This window comes from Piliocolobus tephrosceles, chromosome 19 (assembly GCF_002776525.5).
Source record: "Piliocolobus tephrosceles isolate RC106 chromosome 19, ASM277652v3, whole genome shotgun sequence".
Taxonomy (NCBI): domain Eukaryota; kingdom Metazoa; phylum Chordata; class Mammalia; order Primates; family Cercopithecidae; genus Piliocolobus; species Piliocolobus tephrosceles.
In genome coordinates this window covers 11,116,349-11,137,726 of record NC_045452.1, presented here as the reverse complement: position 1 = coordinate 11,137,726, position 21,378 = coordinate 11,116,349, and the positions used below count along the sequence as shown (strand labels likewise).

The window sequence follows — 21,378 nt, the reverse complement described above, 5'->3', positions numbered from 1 at the left end:
CAGCAAGGGCTGCTGCCCGAGGGCCCTGGGAGCCTTTGGCCACTGCTGCTTGCTCCTCAGACAGACCTGGCTGCTGCCACCCCACCCTTTACCTTCACTGTGCGGTTACTATGGGTTTCAGTCCCCACAGGAACCCTGGAGTCAGAATTTACTGCACAGTGCTCCTCCCTCCTGCTAGAGTGGCCCTCCCAGCCACCCCCATGGCTCTGCTTCCACCTTGGCAGTATCCTTTATCTCAGACACCAGGATGCCCTCCTCCAAGCAGGTAAGGAAGGCAGGCAGTGAGACGAGGAGAGCCCTTGGGTTTCTTTCTTTTTTTTTTTTGAGACGGAGTCTCGCTCTGTCGCCCGGGCTGGAGTGCAGTGGCCGGATCTCGGCTCACTGCAAGCTCCGCCTCCCGGGTTCACGCCATTCTCCTGCCTCAGCCTCCCGAGTAGCTGGGACTACAGGCGCCCGCCACCTCGCCCGGCTAGTTTTTTTGCATTTTTTAGTAGAGACGGGGTTTCACCGTGTTAGCCAGGATGGTCTCGATCTCCTGACCTCGTGATCCGCCCATCTCGGCCTCCCAAAGTGCCGGGATTACAGGCTTGAGCCACCGTGCCCGGCCTTGGGTTTCTTTCTTGCAGGTAGAAGCTCGGGGGAGCCATTTGCCCTCGGGCAGGAGTTTTTCTACAGAGAGCTTGGGAAGCCTCCCTGCGGGGCACGCAAACAGCTCTGCCACCTGCACGCCCTGCCTGGGCACTGTCTCGCCCCTCCAGTGGGCAGGCTCCTCACCTGTGGATCTTTCACCATCTGCTGCTTCTAGAAAGCTCACTGGCTGTCACATTTACAGTACACCCACAGGCAGGAAGTATTCATAAAGGAAAAGGCAAAAGCTCAGAAGAAATGGCAAAAGCTAGCCCTTCGTAAAATAAACTCTGCCTCCGAGTCTTCTTTTTAAACACATGAAAACCAGCTGACAAGTTTCCTGGTTCCGCTGCGATGCTCTCATACCCTAAGGTGTGCGGGCCCACCAGTGTTAGGTACATCTTCCTGCTCAGCAACCGGCCTGGGTCCCTCTACGCTGCCCAGCAACACCTGCTTGCTAGAGCCAGAAGAGGCCTCCCACAAAGGCCTTCACCTTGCCCTATGTTGCACTGTGAGTTGAGCACTGAAGCCACTCTGATGAGTCCCATCCCCACCCTGAATTCCAAACAAAAATGCCCATGCTCCCTTTGGTAGTCCAGCAACAGCCCTCCCCTCACCCATCCTTGCCTGCCTGGGGAGTGGAGTGCCCCCAGGAGGGCGGGGAATTCCTCACATGCACAATGAGTATTTTGAAGGTTATCCAGAGAGAAGAGGTCTCCAAATTTCAGCAAGTAACGAAGCAGAAGCACCTCAGGGTGTACAACTAGGGTCTCCAAGACAGTGGCTGCACCAGTCTGGGACCTGCCAAGTCCGGTCAACTGCCTTTGAATCCTTCTGAAGACAAGTGGGCCAAGCTCTGGTGAATGTGACCAGTGACATCTGCCATGCACTGTCCTTCAGAACTCTCACTGAATCTAGACGAGGTCCAACCTGGGAGTTCTGCAGCAGGGCCCTGCTCCCCGGGCAGGTTATAAACCCAAGGGCCCTGCTCAGAATCTCCAACCCAAAGCACTCCTGCCAGTTCCCTGAAGATGCCTACAAGAACATGAAGCCTCCGCACCAGGCATGGGCTGACCCGCTGCTCTCCTCCAGCTGTCTCTTCACATCTGATTAGAATCAGCCATGTGAATAACACAGGAGGAATTAAGTTCTCTCTAGACTGAACCGGCTGCTCAAGTCTGTCACTAATCCAATTCCATTCTGAGGAGACCAACTTCCTTTTCTTTCTCTGGGGCGGATCTCTGAGGCTTTATTGCTATCTGACTGTTCATCTTCACATCCCCCCTCTGATCCACTTGTTGGTGCCTGGCTTTTCCTTCCTGCCCAACATCGAGACTCAGCCCCTCAGCCCCGGCAGAGTCCCTTTCCCCCTGCCCACTTGTCCATAAAACTGCCAGCTGTCTGTGACAGCCAGCAGGCTGTGAGAGGGCAGGGGAGAACTTAGGAGAGTTCCACTCTGGCAGAGCTGGGCCTCCTTACGCTCCCCAGATTGTGTGTGGTGTGACAAAAACAGGCACATTCACCCGCTCTAAACAAGTTCAGATTCAGGAGACACATCTGTCTACTTAAAAAGACAGAGGAGGCTGGCTAAAAGAACCTGGTACCCGGCCGGCACTCTCTAACCCAGGCACGCAATCTGCATCTTCAACTGTTCCTCCTCACTGCTACCTGAGGATTTGGGGTGGCCCATTAAGGTACTCCTGAGAAATGGCCCCAGGGTCTGGAGAAAGCAAGCCTGGAAGGCACCTGGGACAAACATTCCCCTGCTGCCCTGCCAGTAGCCGAAGGCTTCCAGCTACAAAGCCTCCGCCAGCATCATTCCTGAGAGTGCCCCCTGCTGGAAAACCACAGTATGAGGCGCACGGCCAACTCTCCTTCCAGCTCTCCTCTAAAAGTCCTTTTGGGGGATCGTTTCCCAAAGTGATGGGAGGGTAACTAAATGTATTCCAGCACGGAGCCTGCAGCAGCAAGCCTGCTTGATTAAGAATGAATTACACTTTCATCAGCACACAGAGAAAATTGATTCACAAGGCTGCATTGTGATCATCTTGTTCCTAAAGCAAGGGAAGGTGGGGGGAGACACAGAGCCACTTCGGCTATCAGTGGTGAGAGAAAGGAAGCTGTACAATTAAGCTGGGGAACAAAACTAATCAGAGCACCAGGATTCCTTCAGCTCATCTCTGGGGGCCTTGCCTCAATCCACTCATCCCAAGGGAGGAGAAAAGAAGGCAGGAGGGGACCATCTCATTCATTTTAAACAATAAGACGCACAGCGCCGAACCCATTTTAGATACTAACCTAATAACTCCAGGTGCTGGGTCTCTGCTTGTCCCATAAAAATGCAGTGCAATTGAAATGTGAGCCCTAAAATCATGTTATACTTCCTCTCCACTACTACATATTGAAAACGAAGGAGCGGGGGAGGGTGTAGACACAAAAGGACGTGCAGATCCTCTGGCACGCGGATCCACAGGGAGAAAGCAGAGTCGGAGCAGAAAGGTGACGGCTGAATCCAGTAGCAGCAAATTCCAAAAGAACCTTTGGTTTGGGGTGTGGGAAACCTTCCCCCTTCCAAATGAGCCAAGAGGAAGGGCCAGTGAAGGGGGATGGCTGTATTAAGTGGACAGATCAAGATTTTCTTTTTCTTTTTCCTTTTTTTGAGATGGAGTCTCACTCTATTGCCAGGCTGGACTGCAGTGGCATGATCTCGGCTCACTGCAACCTCTGCCTCCCGGGTTCAAGCAATTCTCCTCTCTCAGCCTCCTGAGTAGCTGGGACTACAGGCGCGTGCCACCATGCCCAGCTAATTTTTGTATTTTTAGTAGAAACGGGGTTTCACCATGTTGGCCAGGATGGTCTTGATCTCTTGACCTTGTGATCCACCCGCCTCGGCCTCCCAAAGTGCTGGGATTACAGGCATGAGCCACCACGTCCCAGATCAAGCTTTTCTGCAGTCTTGCTAGGGACAGTTTGCACCCAAATGCCATCTGGTGATGTGCACAGTGGGAGCACTATCCATACACTTATCCTACACAGAGGTGGAATGAAAGGCCAAGTCCACCCCAATGAACAAATCCAATGTGGTATTAGCGACTTTATCTGCTCTCAAGAGAAATCTGCCACTGAATACCCAAGGGGCCCTTTTTGTGTATTAATCCCTGAGGGACCCAAAGCAGCAGAAGCTGCCTGGAAACCTGCCTGCCTGCTTTGCAGGCTGCCCTGTGGCGCCGGCGTGGCCCTCCACTGCTCCTCCGTTCCTTCCCCTGACAAATGGCCTAATGGGCCTGATTCACCTTACTGGGCAGGTGGCGGCTATCTACTGAGTGATCTGAGCAAGAGCCTTAGGAAAAAGGTCCAGATAGACTGATGTCATTTTTAAATTGCCAACATCAAAAGAGAAATCACGGCAAGGATCATGAGAACAGAACCTCGGGCTCAAAGAATGAGTTTGCATCCGGCTCTTCCCTACCACTGTTGCAGCAACAAATCCGGTGCCGGAGGAGAGCTGCACTGAAACATATCTTCAGTGCCCAGGGGCCAAATGGGATGTTTTACTGCATCAAGTAAGGCCTGGTAATATCCTCAGGCACTTCCAAATGGTCGTAAAATACCTAGGCAGGCAAGGCAGGTTTGTAGGCTCTTCAACACCTCCCAAAGAGTAACTGCTTGACCAGGTAAGTCTCTTAACCAAAAAGAGGATTGGCTTGTAGACTTTTGGAAAAGAGGCTGATACGTTCTTCTATCTAGAGCTACCCTACCAGAAACAAGCAAGAAAACTAAGCTCTCAACAGTTATGAGAAACCAGGAACTCAGTGTGTGAGAGTGGTAGGAGTGGCCTTCAGAGATGAGCTCAAGATGTCCCAGCTGGGAGGAGCACTAAGCACAGCCCACAGTTCCTAAAGCCTTCCCTGGGCTTCCACAGAGCCGGGAAGTGGAGAGGAAGAATTCGGATGGCCACTGCAATTTCTTCCCAGTGTGCTACGCCCACATGTGGTGCTGCTACTGCTCCCTGTTAATGCTTGCTACCCACCCCACTCCCCACTCCTTTTTCTTTCCTTCCCCCTCTCACCCCTGCCTTGCTCCAGCAACAAGAAAGGGAAGGTTCAGGGCTGGCGAGCCAGTATGCTATCTTTTATGTCAAGGCCAAGGATGCTCATACTACGCCCAGTTCCTAGAGCAAGCAGAGCCATTTGGCCCACTGGGGTCATAAGGAGGGTTGGCTATATTAACTACCTATTAAACTTAAGTAATTTAGCAGCCATCTTCAGGGCTGGCAGTACAGACCAGAGGTCGCCAGGGAGGCTCTAGCCACTTGTTTTAATTATGGGAGACGCCTTTCCCGCATATGCAATCTCTCTCTGTGATTTATCACTTCCCCGGGTGTTTTTTTAACTGTTCTACTTCACTTCACCGGCTCTGCAACTCCAAGGGGAGCCCACACAAATTGAAGATGACATTGGACTTTTATGTCTTCCTGATCCAAGAGAAGCTGCTGGTGCTTGAGATAAATGTCAAGGCTCCTCTTCTTCCTGTTCCTCCATCAGTGGAAACCACAACTGGACCTTGACGGTTCAAACCATTTACTAACGAAATAAGCTTTCTAAGCTCCACCACCCCCATGATTTCTCATCCATCAATTTCCTTGGAAATCCTGTGCTCCCTGGGAGACCACAGGCACAAAAGTGATGACTTTGTTTGCTGGCACTCAGACCAGCTCAGGATCGGGAGACTGAAACCCCTCTTTTGAGAAGGGATGAAAGAAAGACCCTGAATGTATATATTCCAAGACTGCATTTTACCTTCAAGGTGTGGTGGTACAGTTACGCCACACCAAGCCACCACTCCCATCATCAGCACTGTGGCTCTGAAGGCACAAAAGTCAGGCTCAAGGCACCCTGTGTCCCCCAACCCCAGCCTGACTGCCAGACTCGTTCCCCTCACTTGGAAGGCTCAGATGCCAGGACACGTGTCACTCCCGCTGAGAATGAAACAATTCCAGGTTCCCCAGGGTGGCTTTTGATCGCTAGCACTGCTCTGACTCAGATGCAAATGCCAAACTAGTTGTACTGATCATCAATTGGGAAAAATGGAAATATAGGAAGTTAAGATTAGCAAGAGGAGAAAAATATATCCTTGCAAACGCAAGTCAAATATTACAAGGAACTAGTGAAGTTAATTATGGCTATTTATTTATTTATTTATTTATTTTTGAGACAGAGTCTTGCTCTTGTTGCCCAGGCTGGAGTGCAATGGCATGATCTTGGCTCACCGCAACCTCCACCTCCCAGGTTCAAGCGATTCTCCTGCCTCCGCCTCCCAAGTAGCTGGGTTTACAGGCATGCGCCACCACACCCGGCAAATTTTGTATTTTGGGTAGAGATGGGGTTTCTCCATGTTAGTCAGGCTGGTCTCGAACTCCCAACCTCAGGTGATTCACCTGCCTCGGCCTCCCAAAGTGCTGGGATTATAGGTGTGAGCCACTGTGCCCAGCCAATTATGGCTTTTTAAAAGTTTTTACTTCCAGCCACATAGCAATTAATGCAATGAATGAATATGCCCAGCACAAGCTGTGTACCTAGATTTGGCGGTGTGGCCCACATGCTGTCCTTCGCCCTTTGCTGCAGGATCACAAGCAGATTTTCCCTTTGCAGAGTTTTAACCCCTTACTGAGCTCTGACTGTGCACTGAGTGTTTCGTGCACATTATCTCAACAGTCCTGGGGGCAAAGACTATTTTTATTCACCTTTTGAAGGTGAGGACACTGTGCCTCGAGAGAGTAAGAATTCATCCTTTTTTATGGCTGCATGTATACATATGTAACAAACCTGCACGTTGTGCACATGTACCCTAGAACTTAAAGTATAATTTAAAAAAAAAAGAGCGAGCATAAGAATTATAGAAAAAAGGCCGGGCGTGGTGGCTCAAGCCTGTAATCCCAGCACTTTGGGAGGCCGAGACGGGCAGATCACGAGGTCAGGAGTTCGAGACCATCCTGGCTAACACGGTGAAACCCCGTCTCTACTAAAAAATACAAAAAAACTAGCCAGGCGAGGTGGCGGGCGCCTGTAGTCCCAGCTACTCTGGAGGCTGAGGCAGGAGAATGGCGTAAACCCGGGAGGCAGAGCTTGCAGTGAGCTGAGATCCGGCCACTGCACTCCAGCCCAGGTGACAGAGCGAGACTCCGTCTCAAAAAAAAAAAAAAAAAAAAAAGAATTATAGAAAAAGGAAGTGGCAGAGAAGTAGGAACCATGGTTAATCTGACCGGATGGCCGCTCAGCATTCCTGAGGGAATGTGGTAACCCCTCATAACCTAAGGGCAAACTCCTTGAATTAGCTTCAATGTTACACAGCCCCCATGGGCACTGCTGAAATCACACAGCAGACTCTGAGACCTCTCAGTGAGGCAGAAGAGTACCGAAAGTGAGGACAAATACAATGGCCGGGCAAGATGGCTCATGTGTGTAATCCCAGCATTTTGGGAGGCTGTGGCGGGAAGATCCACTTGAGCTTAGGAGTTCGAGGCCAGCCTGGACAACATGGCAAAACCCATCTTTACAAAAATAAAAATTAAAAAATCAGTCAAGCGTAATGGCAAATGCCTGTAGTCCCAGCTACTTGGGAGGCTGAGGTGGGAGGATCGCTTGAGCCCAGGAGGTTGAGGCTGTCACCAATGTGGGTGACAGAGTGAGATCCTGTCTCAAGAAAACAAAACAAACAAAAAACCTTATTAAAAACAAAAGAGGCCAGGCACGGTGGCTCACTTTTATAATCCCAGCACTCTGGGAGGCAGAGTTGGGCAGATCGGTTGAGCTCAGGAGTTCAAGACCAGACTGGGCAACATGGTGAAACCCCATCTCTACAAAAAATACAAAAATTAGTAGTCTCAGCTACTTGGGAGGCTGAGGCAGGAGGATCACTTGAGCCTGGGAGGTGGAGGTTGCAGTGAGCCAAGAACGTACCAGCCTGGGTGACAGAGGGAAATCGTGTCTCAAAACAAAATAAAACTAACATCAGTGCAGGCTGGTATGATCCCAGATTAGTGAGCTTTTGGACACTGGAAACTGTTCCATTCACTATCAGCTTTTGCATCTCATCCCCAGGCATTCTAGATGGAGTTCTGCCCTTGACATCTAGGTATCCCCACATCCAAGCCTAAAGCAGCACTTCTCTTCAGCTAGGCTTGTGCCAGCCAGACTGCAGCATGCACCACCCCAAAGCCACCCTAGTGCAGGCATGTGGCTGCTCATCAGTCCCGGTCATTGACCACAGGGACTGCCAAAGTCTAGAAAATGGAACGTGCACTGAACTTCATGTGCAGCAAAATTTAGTGGTGCAGCACTATTTAATCTAGTGATGCTGAGAGAACGCTTGTCATATTAAACATCAAGTCCATGCTTTTATTAACCCTTGATTAACCCAAGTGTTTGATTAACTGCCTGGCAGCCTGCTTTAAAAACAAGTTCACATCAAGACATTAAAATGAATGAATAAATAAATGCATCCATGTATGTCCTAGGAGCAGTGCAAATTTAACTAAAAATGAAACTTCTTTTGTCTGCAGTAAAAGCTCAGTGTGAAATGACAGGCAAAATCAGGACCCTGAAGAATTTCAGCACTCTGCATCATTATAGAAGGAAGAAAGAGGAAATGACATTCGGGCTGAGCAGCACCTTCCCATGGAGGGAACACCTGGCAGCACTGGGTGACTCCAATGCAGCGGGGTTTTCTGCTTGCCCTCGTGGTTACAAAAAGTTCAGTAAACCAAGAGGTGGGTCCACCAGTGCTGTGCGCTGGCCTGCCCATGACAACGCTGGCCATAACTGCCCTGCTCAGAGCACGGACTGTTCTGTATCAGGTTATCAATGCCAACATAGGTATGAAAGCTGAAGAAACAGGAGCCCACTAAATGAAAGTGTCACATACAAAACAGGGTTCATGTCATGGATTCTTAGAACCACTGACGGCTCATGTGTACCTTTTAATAAGATCTACCAGGGACTTTAACAGCTGACCTCTCTTGATGGGATAACGACCACAAGTAGGATCTATCTTATGCCAGACCTCTTTTTGGTAGAAAGGTTCCAATTAGCTTATTCTACTCTATGAGCAGAAACTGCGGGGAAGACTCCAAAGGACACATCCTACACTGCTGTCGGGTGGTGTGGTGTGGGGCTTGTTGGCATGGGTACTACTGGGGATTAGGTGAGAAGTAGAGGCAGGATGTCATTTTATTATTGGGCAAAATACATTCTCTCTACTGCCTAGGCATGCTGGAAGAATAACAAACTGTTGCAGGAGAAAAGCAGCAAACATTCAGTTAATTCACTCAGCAACCAGTGACCACTCCTCTCCAGAGTGCCATGACTGTCCTGTTCCAATGTGAGTTCACTCTGACCACATCTCTGCTCAGCCTGTGGAGTGAAAGCTGAAGCAGAGGCGGCTGAGCACGGATGAACAGACAGTCCACTCCCCGTGGACTCACACATCAGACCCCTGTGCTCTGGGTTTGCTTTATTTGAAAGGAAAAGGGCTGTGTACAGAAAGGGAAAGCTCTAAAGGAAAATGAGCCAGCACAGGCAACCCCTTCGCCCCACGACCAGAAGCTGCCAGGAGTGACCATGGGTCTTGAGAGGCTGTCACCGCATAAAAGGTCTTGATCTCGAGTTACAGACACCAGTCTCAAAAGTGCCCAGATTGACCCCATTTCCATGCTAGGAGTATGCCACCAAGACAAAGGACTTTTAGACACACCTGACTGGACAAGAAGCCATAACCTTCCCCAGCCCAACAATGACACGAGATGGGAAGAACGGCCGGTCTTACAGCCCCATGACATGCTCTTCAGAACGAGGCAGTCTTCTGGGGCCCTGGAGGCTGGTCTGGCTCCACAGGGCAGGTGCCTGCTTTTAGACTCAAAGCATGCTGCGGCCAGTACCCAGGCACCACCTGCCCTCGTAAGGGCTCAGTGTGGCCCGAGGACAGAGACAGGCAAGCTCATGCACGGGTTAGTATCACAGAGGGCAGTGCCATCACCACAGAGAGAGTACCTGGGAACAACCTACTTTGAGGGCTCAAATGCAGATAGGTCTTCTGCCTTGGGCTTGAGGCTAAACCAGCAAAATAAAATGAAGAAAAACAAAAACATACCCTGTGATATCAACAATGCCATAAGTGCCATCTGCAAAATGCTTGGATAGGCCTGAAATCGTGATGAGTGATCTTGTTTGTTTTAATGGCTTGGAACGGGGTCTCTCCAGCTTTCACACTGCAGGTTTCTGTGGCTGAAAGCCCTGCTCATTGCAGCCGCAGTGGAAATGGTGAGACTGTTCCGGGGACCCAGATGACAAGGCTGGGGTGAGATGGGGTGTCTAAGGCAGTTCATTTAAGGGCTGACTGGCTCAGTCATTGTTTTACCTCTTTCCTTAATGGCTGAGGCCTCCCTTGAACTTCTCTTTACTATTTAATAATTTTGTTTTGGAAGGGAAGCCTGGTAAATTACAGAAGCCAGAGAAAAGAAGAATGTGGAATGTGGAAATGCCTTTCCTTCTAGGTTGCACTATTAAAAGGAATTCTCTACCCAGTGCCAGTTCTGACTGGAGTCAAGAGGTAGAAGTCAGGGCTGCCTGCTGTACCCAGTAACGATGGCAGGTAGAAACAGATCCCCTGCAGTTTTCAGATACAGCTTAACCACTAAAAACAGAGACAGTCTGTAAAACTGGAAGCCCATTTTAAAGACTGAGGTAAAGAGTAAAAAATTAACTGCATCAGTATCACCTAAACTCAATGGACAGTTTTATCTTAATAACACCTATTTTATAGGTGTTAACCTGATCCTGGGCTATCAGTTAAGAGCAGAGCATTATTTGGCAAGAGAGGACCCTTCTGCTTGGCCCAAATGAAAGAGGTATACTCTTGGGCTGATAATTAGTATGAAATTTAGCTTCTGAAACTCAACAATGCTGAAAGCTCAAAATACCAATAGAGAAAGATATGAAACCATTTGCAACATAATAAAGTCTTCTCTTTCAAAACAAGGTTCTCTCCTAGACACTTCCTTTTAAGTATGAAAAAAGTTTAAAATTCAGTTTGGTTTTATAGTCCTTGCCACTTAAAGACACAACAAGACTAGAGGGAAAGTCCATTCTCAAAAGCCTCCATTTCATTCTGCTTTCTCATAAAGTAAGGCAGCTCCCTGGGCATAACACCCCTTGGCTTAAAACGGCGTTATGCTTTACTGCTAAATGATGAATCAAAACCCACCGTGTAACAGGGGTTCATTACGTCAGAGCTTTTTTTTTCTTTTTCTTTTTTTTTTTTTTGAGGCGGAGTCTTGCTCTGTCGCCGGGACTGGAGTGCAGTGGCCGGATCTCAGCTCACTGCAAGCTCCGCCTCCCGGGTTTACGCCATTCTCCTGCCTCAGCCTCCCGAGTAGCTGAGACTACAGGCGCCCACCACCTCGCCCGGCTAGTTTTTTTGTATTTTTTGTAGAGACGGGGTTTCGCCGTGTTAGTCAGGATGGTCTCGATCTCCTGACCTCGTGATCCGCCCGTCTCGGCCTCCCAAAGTGCTGGGATTACAGGCTTGAGCCACCGCGCCCGGCCACGTCAGAGCTTTTAACACAAGCTCAACTGCCATCCAGCCAATGGGTTCATAGTCACTGGCAGATTACATTCCCTTTCTGGCATAAGTTTAAAAATTTCCTCAACTAAGTACATACAAAAGATGCTAACAGTCTAGTGACTTGGCTACTGAGAAAACCAGATGCCAACCTCATATTTCATTAATGATGGTCCTGATCAGCAAAATACAAGAAAGAGACCCTGGGTACCTTTTTAATGGTATTGTGCTTGCTGCTGCCACCCCTGTCGGAGTTCTCATTGTGCAGAATATCCAGAGCCGTCTCCCTCTCTTTCAGTTTCAAGGCCTCGATTTCTGTCTTGAGTTCATTGAGCTGCTCCTGCAGATGCTTGCTCTTTTCCATGTATTCCACTCTGCCGGCAAGAGGGTATCATGCATCAGGGCTTGGGCGACAGTGAGACACGGCTCAGGTGCTCTGTGGCCCACAAGCTGCTTGGCACAGGATCTAGGGTTTGAGGCCTGGGGTTCACATCTTTACTTGGCCACTCACAGGCCGTGGAGCTTGGGCTGGTCACTTCAGTGCTATGAATGTTTCCTCATCATTAAAATTGGGATAATGATCACAGGGCCGTGGTCAGGATTAAATTTAAAAAAAGTGGAGGCCAGGCATGGTGGCTCCACCTGTAATCCCAGTACTTTGGGTGGCTGAGGCAGGAGGATTGCTTGAGCCCAGGAGTTGGAGATCAGCTTGGGAAACATAGCGAGATCCTGCCTCTATTAAAAAAAAAAAAAGAAGAAAAAGAAAAAGAAAAGGAAAGAAAAAGAAAGAGTAGAAAAGTCCTTGGTAAATTCTCATAGGGGACTCTACAAATACCAGCTGTCACAGACAGCTTTTCGTTCTGCACCAAAAAAAAAAAAAAAAAACCATACATGAAACAAGCTTCCCGGGAACCCAGAACAATCTCCTTGTCTCAACCCTTCTTGGAGCAGTAATTCAAGTAAACTCTTTTTTTTTGATAGGATCTTGCTATACTCCCCAGGCTGGCTTTGAACCCCTGGCCTCAAAGTGCTGGGATTACAGGCATAAGCCACAGCACCCAGCTTCATGTGATCTCTTTTGATAGGCCACATCCACAGTCCCACTTGTTCTGAGACTTCATCTAAAGATGACAGAAGCTCACTCAGAAGCTCACCCAACGCAAGGAAGAAAAGATCCCTACCCTCACCTGAGAACAGACACACTGAGTGACAGCATCTATCACGGTGAAAGTCTGGAAACCACCCACAAAGCGTCCAACTACAAGGCATGGCCAGAAAAACCATGCAATACAAATACCAAAAACATTCCATAGGGATTGCTATGGTTAGTACAGAGACTCTGCCAATATGCACAAGGGTAAGAAGTGCTATGGTCTGAATGTTCGTGTCTTCAAAATTCATATGTCGAAACCTAATTGCCAGCTGGGCGTGGTGGCTCATGCCTGCAATCCCAGCACTTTGGGAGGCCAAGGTGGGCGGACCATGAGGTCAGAAGTTTGAGACCAGCCTGACCAACATGGTGAAACCCTGTCTCTACTAAAAATACAAAAGTTAGCTGAGTGTGGTAACATGCGCCGGTAATCCCAGCTACTCAGGAGGCTGAGGCAGGAGAATCGCTTGAACCCAGGAGACAGAGGTTACAGTAAGCTGAGATCGCACCACTGCACTCCAGCTTGGGCAACAGAGCGAGACTCCGTCTTGAAAAAAAAAAAAAAACCGGCGTCAGGAGATGGGGCCTTTGGGAAGTCATGAGGGTAGAGCCTCATGAATGGGATTAGTGCCCTTATAAAAGAGACTCCAGAGAGACCCTTCTTCCCTTCCACTGGGTGGGCACACAGCGACAAGGGCTAACTATGAACCAGGAAGAATGCCCTCACCAGACTCCACCTCTACCTGCGCCTTGATCTTGGCCTTTCCAGCCTCCCAAACTGTGAGAAATCAATTTCTTTCTTTCTTTCTTTCTTTCTTTTTTTTTTTTTTGAGACAGGGTGTCTCTCTGTTGCCTGGGCTGGAGTGCAGTGGTATGATCTGGGCTCACTGCAACCTCTGCCTTCCAGGCTCAAGCAATCCTACTGCCTCAGCCTCCTGAGTAGCTGGGACCACAGGCATGCGCCACCACACCCAGCTAATTTTTGTATTTTTAGTAGAAATGGGGTTTCGCCATGTTGCCCAGGCTGGTCTTGAACTCCTAGCTCAAGCGATCTGCCCGCCTTGGACTCCCAAAGTGCTGGAATTATAGGCATGAGCCACTGTGCCTGGCCAAGAAATAAATTTCTGTTGTTTATAAGCTACCTAGCCTCTGATATTTTGTTACAGTAGCCAAAACAAACTAAGATAGTAACAAAATACAAACTATAAAATAGCAGAATAGCTTCACCCTGATCCCCGATTCCAACCACATAAATATATATGTCTGGATAATAGTGAAAGGAACATGGACAGCAGATATGACAGCTAGAGGCTCTGGTTCACTGGCTACTTAGCTATACCCTCAGTGTGAAAGCCCAAAGAAAAACAGCCCGGATTGTGGTTGCCCATACAGGACTCCATGGAGACACTTTCCCCAAAGGGTTTTCCTGAGGATACTACCCTTGGTAAAAGCACATGAGTTGCAGAGTCAGATAGGTGTGGGGTTTCAACCCAGGGACTCCTCTGCATCAGCTGTGTGATGCTGTGGGAGTTCACTAAACTCTCTAAATCTGAATTCTCCCTTATAAAATGGGAACATGAAAACCTACCTTTGATGTCAGTTTGATGTTTGTTAGTTAGTAGGAATTAACTGAGACAAAAGCCAAAAACCCTGACACACAGGCACTCGATGCATGGTAGCTGCTGTGGTTGTCCTCTGGCAAGCAGTGGCAGTTAACCAACTTACCACTAGCTCTGGGAACTAGGGACCCTCGCTTAGACTTCCTCTGCAGTGGGAATCCTTTCCTTTCCATCTCTGATCCACTTCTACCCACGATAAAGGGAAGACGGAGGACAGCTCAGCAAAAGCTGCCATGATCAGGCCATGCTGGGGCCCTGCCCAGCGCCATCCACTGCAGCAAAGTGGCCCCACCAGCTGTCAGCTTTCCTTATCCTCGAGCCTGAGTCTCTTCTCTAATCTTTCTTTGTTCTAGACATGGGAACCACCACAGATCCCAGTCACTGGAAAACTCAACTAGGAGGCGACTACAGTCCAGTAGCATAACAGCAGTTGAACTGACTCAGAGATGCTAACAACCCAGTCCTACACTTTAGGTGAGGTTTAGAGCCATCATAAATTCCAGGTCACTAGTCAAGTGTTATTTTTATCCTGGATAAAAATTTTTATTTTTATTCATTCAGAATGAATGCTGATCTGTTGTCCCTTAATTTCCAATTAAGGAAATTCTTCCTCCAGCGGGTAAGAGCAGAGCAAACCTTTGTAGGACCTAATGACAGGCTGTTTCAGCAACCCCTCCCCTCTGCCCCAGCTTCCCAAGGCCCCAATCACTCACTCTGGTTCATGGCTGCCCACAGCAGGGCACAGGGGACTACATACTTTTCTTTCTCTATCTCCATGGAAAGTCGCTTCATGTCAGTATCCTTGAAGTCGAAAGACAGGCTGTCACCAATGAGGTTGAAGCTTGGTATGTCAGGAGGCAACGGTGCTGGAATTGGGTTCATGGGCTATTAATGAGAAATTTTGGATTAGGAGCTTGGGTCATACAAGAACAGAGGGGCACTACTGTGTTGACAACCGATCCTCCAGCAGCCACAGTGGCGATAGGCACAACTCGGGTCCTACCTCCCAATGCCACTATGCGCCCCTCCACTTCAGTCCCTCCACATTTGCCACTGCCAGGTGAACAATACCAAAGACTACAAATCCACGAAAATCATCCCTCACCCCTCAAATCTCTAACCGTTCTTCACGCTCAGCTGAATCAAACACAAACTCCCACTCGCTTTTTCATTTAGGAAACTCCTGGGCCCTGTGAGAGGGGCTGGAGATGCAGAAAACAAGACAGCATCCTTGGCTTTGAGCAGCTGAAAGTTTTGTTCAGGAAATAGATGTGTTCACAGATCATCACTGTTAAAAAAGGTAAACACTGTAGCCAGGGAGCGAACAGAGGCTAGAAGAGATGCTGCTTTTGCTGGGATCCAAGACAGTGCCACGAGAAGGTTTGCCAGGTGGGAGGTATGGCAATGGGTGGGGCACTGCCCGGCAAGGGTGCCAGGAGTCTGCCATACAGTGTGGAGAGGTGGGGCGGGAGATGGGCACCACCACAAAGGGCTCCACCTGCCCACCAAGGGGCTTGGGATTGGACAATAGAACCGGAGTAGGTCTTGAAGCAGGGGTAGTGTATTTTTTGTTTGTTTGTTTTTTGTTTCTGACTTTCATCCCAGAACAAAGGGTCATCTAAAGAGGGCCCCAATCTAGCTCCCTGGCTTCTCCTACTATGTGCCCTACTAAGTCATAGACAGTATTGTTTATTATCCCCTGGACTACTGCCTTCCCATCTCTGTACCCTATCCCATTTCTCCTCCTTATGCTCCATCGCTCTTTCAAGGCCCTTCTCAAACACCATGATCTCTCACCAAAGCCTTTTTAGCCCCTCCCAGCCAGCCGGCAACCCTTTTCTTTACTGTCCCTTAATGCTGTGTTTACAATTCTCTAATGGTTCTTCTGCAATTCCACCCTGTAGAAGATTTCTTTTTGGCTGTATCTTCTTTCTACTATTTGCAAGTTTCCTGCAAACAATCTGCCTCTTTTTCATCCTTGGATCCCGTACTGAGTCTAGGACACTGTCTGGGAAACAGCAGAGGCTTGGAACATTCATTTGAGACATTTTCAAGGCCTGAGGCAGACTGTCTGCAAGGGTGCTGAGAGACGGCTCCTGGGGTGCCAGGGATGTCCTGTTTTCTGATCTGGGTGCTGGGTACATAGGTATGTTCAGTTTGTGAAAATTCTTCAAGCTGTACAGTTGTAATCTGGACACTTCTCTACATGTATGTTATATTTCATAAAAATTTCCAGCAAAAACCAGTACTAGTTGCTGCACCATTAGTGACAGCATGAACTGGTACAACTTCTTTGAAGAGTATCAAAATTGAAAATTTGACCCCACGGTTCTATTATTAGAATTTATTCAACCAATATATCCACGTGTGTGTGTCAAGATTTGTGTTCAGGGATATTCAGTGCCATTTTGTTCAAAATTGCAAAAGAAAACAGACTAAATACTCATCCGTGAGGGACTGGTTAAATGAATTACAATTCATCCACACACAAAACATGATTAAAAAGCTGATATGGATGATCTCCTCTAGGATTGACTGCTAAGAGGAGAGAGCAGTTACAGCAGTGTATAAGCTTTGCTCCAGTGTATATTTTAAAAACAACACATAGAGGCTGGGCACAGTGGCTCATGCCTATAATCCCAGCACTTTGGGAAGCTGAGGCAGGCAGATCACTTAAGCTCTGGAGTTTGAGACCAGCTGGGGCAACATGGCAAAACCCTGTCCCTACCAAAAAATAAAAATAAAATTAACTGGGTGAGGTGGCGCATGCCTGTGGTCCCAGCTACTCAGGAGACTGGGGCAGGAGGATCGCTTGAGCCTACCAGGCGGAGGTTGCAGTGAGCCGAGATTCTGCCACTGCATTCCAGCCTGGGTGACAGAGTAAATAAAACTCTCTCTCTCTCTCTCTCAAAAAAAAAAATAATAATAATAAACAAAATAAAAAATAAAAACAAAACATACATCTCAGGTGTTCAGCCCAGCTGAGTGCTCAGACGACTCCAGTCCTAGCTACCATCTGACTGTGACCACCAGAGAGATCCCCAGCAAGGATCTCTGTCTGGCCCAGTCAACCCAACAAGCCACCAGAGGTATAATAAAGGGTTGTTTCGCCACACAGTTGGCTTGGGTGGGTTGTTACACAGTAACAGAGAACCAGGATATACGACAACAGCAAACTGCTTACGTTTTCCCCACCTCAAACCCTGGGCAGCTTGTGGCTCTGGTGCCCTGTGTGCATCTGGGTCATATATGTGCCTGTATCATGTGCTTGAATGTAAGTATGGGTACGTGTGTGTGTCCATGCTATGTGTGTGCATGTGCCATATGCATGAACATATGTATGGGTACATGTGTGTGTCTGTGCTGTGTGTATGGATGTGCCATGTAGATGACTGTGCTGTGTGTGAGTCTGGGCCATGTGTGTGCATCTGTGCCCTCACCCTAAATACCCCATGTTCTCTTCTCTACCTGGCTACTTCCTGCTCCCCCTCCAAGCATCAATGTAGACACCATAGTGAGCCTCTCCTGCTCCTCCAGGCTGGGCTGTGTCCTCCTCCTCTAGGCACCTGTGCACCCTGAGAACACCTGTCAGGACAGAGACTTTCAACCGCGTGGCACTATGTGGACACTGAACAAATACGCAAAAAAATAAAAATAAAATAAAATGCCAAACTGAATGCACAGAAGAAAGGAGGGAAAGAGGTTTCTATTCATTTTGTGACCCCATTTAATGGAAGTCTGCCTCTGTGTCCCCAAACTGAGAGTGGCTGCTCGTTCTTGCATGGCAGTAATTCACTCTGAGGTATACAGCCAATCCCTTCCCAGAACTATAATTATGATATATGGTATATACTGATAGTTGAAGATTACATTCAGCTCAGCATTAAGAGGCAAGAGAGCAAATTCGCTTGAGGATAATTTGGGACTATATTACTTAGAACAAGAAAAACATTCCAGAACTGGAAAAGGCCCTGTTGCCTGTTATCCAGGCAACCAAAGAGACAACTAACTAGTCCAAAGCCAAATGGCAGACCAGGATGTTCTACCCGGTCCCTAACTGCAGGCTCTCTGCATCTCTCATCCTGCCATGCGTTTGCTTGAATGGTCACCCTGAAGGCACCACCAGATGAACTGAAGGGCCGGGAAGAAAGAATATCACCTAGCAGGACTAAGGCAGCCCCAGCTGGTGGCCCCCCAGGCTCACCGGGTACGTGGGCTTGGTGGCAATCTCCAGGAGCTTCTGCTTGGCTCTTCGCTCTGCCTCGCGTGCTTCCTGCAGGTCCTGCTTCAGCTGATCTGCCTCTTTGGCCCTGCAAGGAAAGCATGAGATGTCAGCTTCACAGAAGAGGGCAGGTGGTGGGAAAAGACCCCACACCACCCCTGCAGAGGAGGGACCTGGGCTAACCCTGAGGATGGCACCTGAAGAGGTGAAAAAGGACAGTGAGACAGGGACGTTTACATGAAATCAGAAATTCCAAAGCAAGGACAACATTCTTGAGAATTTTCGTTTGAGTTGGTAAATCTAAACTGGAAGAGCACGAAAACTAAGAGAAACCAGACCTTCTACAGCCAGGAGCTGGAGGAGCTGGAGGGGGCACCAGCAGCTTTCTCTGCTTTGTTTTTGAGTGAGAGTGAGCTGGGCAAAGGAAGAGCCCAGAGGATCAAAGTTCTTATATTGGATCACAAAGGGCAGAATATACAAGAACTGCGTCTTCACAGCCCCTGGATAAAACACTGGTGGGCCTTGTGCCCACTTTCTCCAGCAGTAAGATGAGCCCCGTCACTGAGGGCACCCGCACCCTGGTGCAGATCCTCACCCTATGGGGCTCAGGGTGGACACGGCATGTGAGACCTGGCCCGACCTGCATCACGCACAGTGAATGTGACCTGCATACAGCAAGGGGCCTGAAGCAGGGCAGGCAAAAGGGAACCATATTCCCAGAACGACATGCAAAGAGTGGTGAGGAAAACTGTAGTGACTGCACCTTGGTAGCTAAAAGTCAAATTCAAGTGCTCTAAATCAACAGAGCCAAAAGCTGTGGGGAATGTGTCAGTGTTTATCTGAAGGTTGCAGGCCTATAATAGTCTTTCAAAAGTACAGACAACAGTTCCATCCTTCAACCTGGCCATAAGTGGGACGTCCCAGTCACAGAGACCATCCTAGCCCCCCTTCCCCATGTGCCAAGGAAGGCTGGGGAATGCAGGCATAGTATCCCTTTAAAGGTGTGTAGCTGCTGTTCTCCTGTAGACCCACCGAATGAAAGCAGAAAAGAACCATTTTTTTTTTTTTTTTTTAATGCACAAAGAGCCTCCTCACATCTTTTTAGCTGAAAGCAGTCTGTGGATATGCTCGGGGGTTTTCCTGCACACACGGCCATCAGAGAGACAGGGGCTCATCAAAGAGACACAACAGAGGGGCCCACCTGGCAGGAGAACTGAGTTCCTGTGCCCAACCAGTAGCGCCAACCCCACAATAGATGAAACACCAGTCACCATCAGCCAAGGAGGAGCCTCCCCGCCGCCCAGAAGATGGGGAAGCAGCTTGAGGACAGCTGCTGTAGAGCTCAGCCTCAGGGAAGGCTGGTCTGCGGCCCTTCACCAGCCTCCTCGCCAGTCTGGTGCCCAGTGCCCAGTGCCCCCTCACCTCCTCTCTGACTCCTCAGCCATCTTCAGTGCCAGCACCTCGGCTTCCAGCACCTTCTGCTCCATCAGGCGCTTCTCCTCCTCTGTGCGAATGGCTGTGGCTTTGATGCGTTGCATTTCCTGCTCAGCCTCTGCGGCCTTCTGGGCCAGAAGTTTTGCCTCCTCCTCAGTGATCTGGGCCTTTTCAGCCAACAGGTCGGCTGTCTCCTCAGACCGCATCTGGAGGGCACGGTGCTCTTAGCTGAAGCCGGATCATGTGTTATTCTCCCGCCCAGATCTGCCTTGAACACTGAGATGGGACAAACCAGAGTCTCGGACTCCTGGGGTCCTGCTGCTGAGTGCCCTCCATGAACCTCTGACAAGAGATGACAAGCCCCATTCCCCAGCTTTTCAGAAGGGTCTTTTGGGCTGCACCCATGGGGAGTAACAAGAGCACCTTTTCTGAGTACCCACTTCAGCTCAGGCTTCTGCTTCATGTGTAGAAAAACAACTTAAACTCTGCTCCTTCCCTTTAAATCAGTGGTTCGAACCAGAGGAGCTTTTTGCCCCCTGCAAGAGACATGTGGCAGGCCGGGCATGGTGGCTCACGCCTATAATCCCAGCACTTTGGGAGGCCAAGGCGGACGGATCACCTGAGGTCAGGAGTTTAAGACCAGTCTGGCTAACATGGTGAAAACCCATTTCTACTAAAAATACAAAAAATGAGCCGGGTGTGGTAGCGGGCGCCTGTAATCCCAGCTACTCAGGAGGCTGAGGCAGGAGAATCGCTTGAACCTGGGAGGTGGAGGTTGCAGTGAGCCGAGATCATGCCATTGCATTCCAGCTTGGGCAACAAGAGCGAAACTCCATCTCAAAAGAAAAAAAAAGTATGGCTAGGCGCGGTGGCTCACACCTATAATCACAGCACTTTGGGAGGCTGAGGCAGGCAGATCACGAGGTCAGGAGCTCAAAATCAGCCTGACCAACATGGTGAAACCTTGTCTCTACTAAAAATACAAATTAGCTGGGCATGGTGGCACGTGACTGTAATCCCAGCTGCTCGGGAGACTGAGGCAGGAGAATCGCTTGAACCTGGCAGGCGAACATTGCAGTAAGCCGAGATCATGCCACTGTGCACTCCAGCCTGTGCAACAGAGCAAGACTCCATCTCTCAAAAAAAAAAAAAAAGACATACGGCAATGTCTGAAGATGTTTTGGATTGTTGCAAATGGAGGGTGAGGTGCTGCTACTGGGATCTAGTGCCTACAGCAAAGGATGGTCAGCCCCAAATGTCAGTAGTACACAGGCTGAGAAGCCCTGCTGTAAAGGCAACCTCGTGGTGAAAGTGGAATTTGGCTGCACATAAGCTCAAACTAAATCTGCTTCTGCCAACACAGGTGGAAAGAAAAAGCATTGATTTTTTTTTTTTGAGACGGAGTCTCGCTCTGTCGCCCATGCTGGAGCGCAGTGGCCGGATCTCGGCTCACTGCAAGCTCCGCCTCCCGGGTTTACGCCATTCTCCTGCCTCAGCCTCCCGAGTAGCTGGGACTACAGACACCCGCCACCTCGCCCGGCTAGTTTTTTTGTATTTTTTAGTAGAGACGGGGTTTCACCTTGTGAGCCAGGATGGCTTGATCTCCTGACCTCGTGATCCGCCCGTCTCAGCCTCCCAAAGTGCTGGGATTACAGGCTTGAGCCACCGTGCCCGGCCTAGGCACTGATTTTTTTTTTTTTTTTTTTTTT

General features: G+C 49.1%; 1 protein-coding gene across 3 annotated transcripts in view; it reads right to left on the bottom strand.

The window, feature by feature from the left end:
* Nucleotides 1–21,378, bottom strand: part of NF2 (neurofibromin 2) — a 100,008-nt gene that overhangs the window by 6,436 nt on the left and 72,194 nt on the right. Inside the window, exons 12-16 of one of the 3 annotated variants that reach the window (XM_023190670.3) lie at nucleotides 19,658–19,875; nucleotides 18,218–18,323; nucleotides 14,771–14,898; nucleotides 11,456–11,618; nucleotides 9,690–9,734 (exon numbers count right to left, since the gene is read on the bottom strand). In XM_023190670.3, the coding sequence (XP_023046438.1) occupies nucleotides 9,699–9,734; nucleotides 11,456–11,618; nucleotides 14,771–14,898; nucleotides 18,218–18,323; nucleotides 19,658–19,875 (651 nt within the window). In that variant the 3' untranslated portion in view covers nucleotides 9,690–9,698. Of the gene's footprint in view, nucleotides 1–8,837; nucleotides 9,735–11,455; nucleotides 11,619–14,770; nucleotides 14,899–18,217; nucleotides 18,324–19,657; nucleotides 19,876–21,378 lie in introns of those variants that run through there. The other 2 variants (XM_031934581.1, XM_023190668.3) reach the window with 2 other exon arrangements.